We start from the raw sequence: 2,987 nt of genomic DNA on the forward strand, positions 1-2,987 counted from the left end.
TGATATAAAACATCTTGCAATACGACTTTAATTTCTATAAGTCAATTACGAATAACATTACCATTATTGTTCAAATGTCAACATCGATAACGTTCAAGAACTAAGCTAGAGTATAAACAAATTATCCTCCATTATTCTACATAGTATTTAACTTTTTATTCTACGTACTATTTTGAAAAGGTTGCATAAGAAACTCTACTTTTTCTATGCTAAATAAAAAAAGGTGTTTGATCAAAACTCAGTAGCCTAAGTAAATAACATACTCTTAGGTCACTAAGGAATAGTACAAAAAAAAACAGCTACTTATAAAAACGTTTAATAACTATTAATAATTTTGGTCTTATAAACTATCACTGAAACGTCCGATCACGAAGAATCAAGCGCTTTGTTCATCATCTCTTTCACTTTCAATATCATCTATGAGCTTCAACACTCCCATTTTAAATTTTCTCTTTTCTTTGTTCGTAAAATCTTTTATTTCTGGTATTACGCTTCTGAAGAATTGTAGATCTTCGTTTTCTTCGTCTGGAGCAAATCTTCTTTTCTTTGCATTTTCGCAATTTGGGCAAGGATTACTACTGTTGCTTCTCTTCTGAGGCATTATAGTTTCAGGTATTATTTCCTTGACAGTTATGTCTGGTTTTATTTCTGATATGTTCCACTCATCCACAGAGTTATTGTCATTTGAACCTTTGCTTTCATCATCAGAAACAACAACACCTTCATTATAGAACGAGTCTTCTGCTTTTTTCCCACTGAAACTAATAATGTAATTGTTGAATGACCAATGTTTCCTTGTTCCATTGGTAATGTAAAAAATCACATGTAAGAGTTGAGATTTCTGCAAATTTTACTTAATTTTCAGACAACTATCAATGGAACTGGACTTTCCTAATCCTTTTTTTTGGAGAATGGATATTTGACTAACGATTAAAGTAAAATTAAATATTGAAGACTTACCCCTTTGGTCTTGTAAATGGATCAAGAAAATGAAGCGTGTCGTACAAATAATACTTTTTACACCTTTTAGGTTCGGTAGCAGTTATTAGTTTATTTTTGTACCGGTTGAAGGATGACCTTATTCCTTTCCACTTAATCTTTAATTCTTCAACTGGAATAAAAACAGAGAATACTTTATACAGATCGTAATAGAAAGTAGTTGCAGTAGAAAAAAGTTAGTTATAATCATACCGGGTACTACCTATACCAAAATGGTTATCGCGAATTAATAGAAAAGAAGGTCCAATAGGAAAAAACTCTACCATAAGTATCCTATATTCCCCTCGAACTACGTTAAAACCCAAATTGTTCTATTTAGTATTAGTAAACTATTGTTATAAAAACCGGTTGTCTCAGAATAATAAGAGAAATAATACAACATTACTTGTGCATTCTTCTTTCAGTTCTGATCTGACGCAGTCGGCGATTTTTTCCCATTCCGTGTCAACTTGCCGAGTTTTGTATCCAGCTAGATTGTGATCGTAGACTTCTGGGTGACGTTCAACTATTCTACAGAACCGCACCATCAAAGTTTGACTGTCCTTCATGTCTGTGAGAAAAAGAAACAATTTAATATGTTTAATTAGAATTAAATCAGTGATAGCTTGGTACCTCCTTTGTTACAACGATAAAGGAAAACATCGTGACGCAACCTTCCATGCTCGAGAGTTCTCTACTGCAATTCTTGAAGTATACAAAGTCCCTAACCCGTAATTGGCCAGCGGCAGCGTGGTGAACTCAAGAAAAGTCCTATATTACGGGAGGAGACCTTTGCCCAGCAGTGGAACATTAACGGGCTAAATTTAAAGCAAATCAAAATCTACAATTCGTTCATATTTAATTTATGTTTATTTGTACAAGTTAACTTCAATCGCGATGTAGGATTAAACAAACATAAAGATCATGGGCATATGGGCTCATTCAGCCACGAAACAACCAGATACATGTTATTTCATAGAGGAATCGAACCTGCATGCATGAGTTCATTCGCGTGTGCAGTATGCGTCAAAATAAATTCACGCTTAACTCGCACACACTAATAAATCGTTTCAATTTACATGCATAAAAATACTGTGTCCTATCTCAACCATAAATACATACACTACCTATACTATCGTATTAGGATAAATGTGTGCTTGCAGCAAACCCAGTTATCACAAAGATAAGCCAAATAATAATACCAGACACGTGAGTAATCATTGAAATAACTGTTAAAACAGTTTCACAACTGAAATTAATATAAGTAAACAAGAAAATTGCTGTAATTATTAGTCATGAAATGTATTGGTAGCACAGATTTATTGGCGCCTGTAAAACGAGACGGTAGTTACTTAAACTAACCATGCCTACTTCATAATTTAAGTAATCAACCCTGAATTAAAGCAACTTGTTTCGAATAGTACAACGAAACATAAAGTAATGAACATGTCTATTGAATAAAGTAAATAAACAACAACATAACACTTACCTACTTGTCTAAAGTTTTGATATTAGTGAAAAATACTTGTTTACACGATAAAACACTGTGACCTTCCACTCAACTCGTAGTATACTGATGCGCCACACTGCCACACAGCTCTTTGTGTGTTTCGCTTCCCGCCATGTATTGGAAAGAGACGGAGCGATGAAGCCAGCGACGCCACAGGGACGCGATGTTGCCAAGCCGCTCGCCGCGTCACAACGCTACATGCCTGTTATTTGCTCGCCACACAGCCAACTTAGTCGCATTGCAATATGAGCTTTAATGCCCGATAAATATGGCTTACATTTCAAAGTTTAGAGTTATCCAGTGATAAAGTTTGAATCTGTTTGGCGCGAAACTCCTCGTGACTCGTGTTCGTGTCGTATTGCTGCCCACAGAGTCACTTGTCAACAGGTATTTTTAGTGTTAATTATACACTCACGGGTAATTACGATTAGTGTACAACAAATGCTAAAATAATTTTATATTTAGATTTTTTAATTGCCGCGTTAGATCTGTCACGCTT

At 34.8% G+C, this 2,987-nt stretch overlaps 1 protein-coding gene across 2 annotated transcripts; it reads right to left on the reverse strand.

Annotated features, from left to right (window-relative positions):
- Positions 1-300: 300 nt before the first annotated feature.
- Positions 301-2,618, reverse strand: LOC142973878 (uncharacterized). 2 transcript variants are annotated; one of them, XM_076115901.1, is made up of 4 exons: positions 2,468-2,618; positions 1,385-1,549; positions 961-1,111; positions 301-761 (listed from the first exon to the last, which is right to left on the reverse strand). In XM_076115901.1, exons 2-4 carry the CDS (start codon positions 1,545-1,547, stop codon positions 377-379), a joined length of 699 nt encoding a protein of 232 aa, XP_075972016.1. In that variant the 5' UTR covers positions 1,548-1,549; positions 2,468-2,618; the 3' UTR covers positions 301-376. The 2 variants fall into 2 exon arrangements, with proteins under 2 accessions (XP_075972016.1, XP_075972017.1); XM_076115902.1 differs by having other exon boundaries at positions 2,472-2,571.
- Between the last annotated feature and the right edge of the window lie 369 nt (positions 2,619-2,987).

The sequence above is a fragment of the Anticarsia gemmatalis genome, chromosome 6 (genome assembly GCF_050436995.1).
Source record: "Anticarsia gemmatalis isolate Benzon Research Colony breed Stoneville strain chromosome 6, ilAntGemm2 primary, whole genome shotgun sequence".
Classification (NCBI taxonomy): Eukaryota; Metazoa; Arthropoda; class Insecta; order Lepidoptera; family Erebidae; genus Anticarsia; species Anticarsia gemmatalis.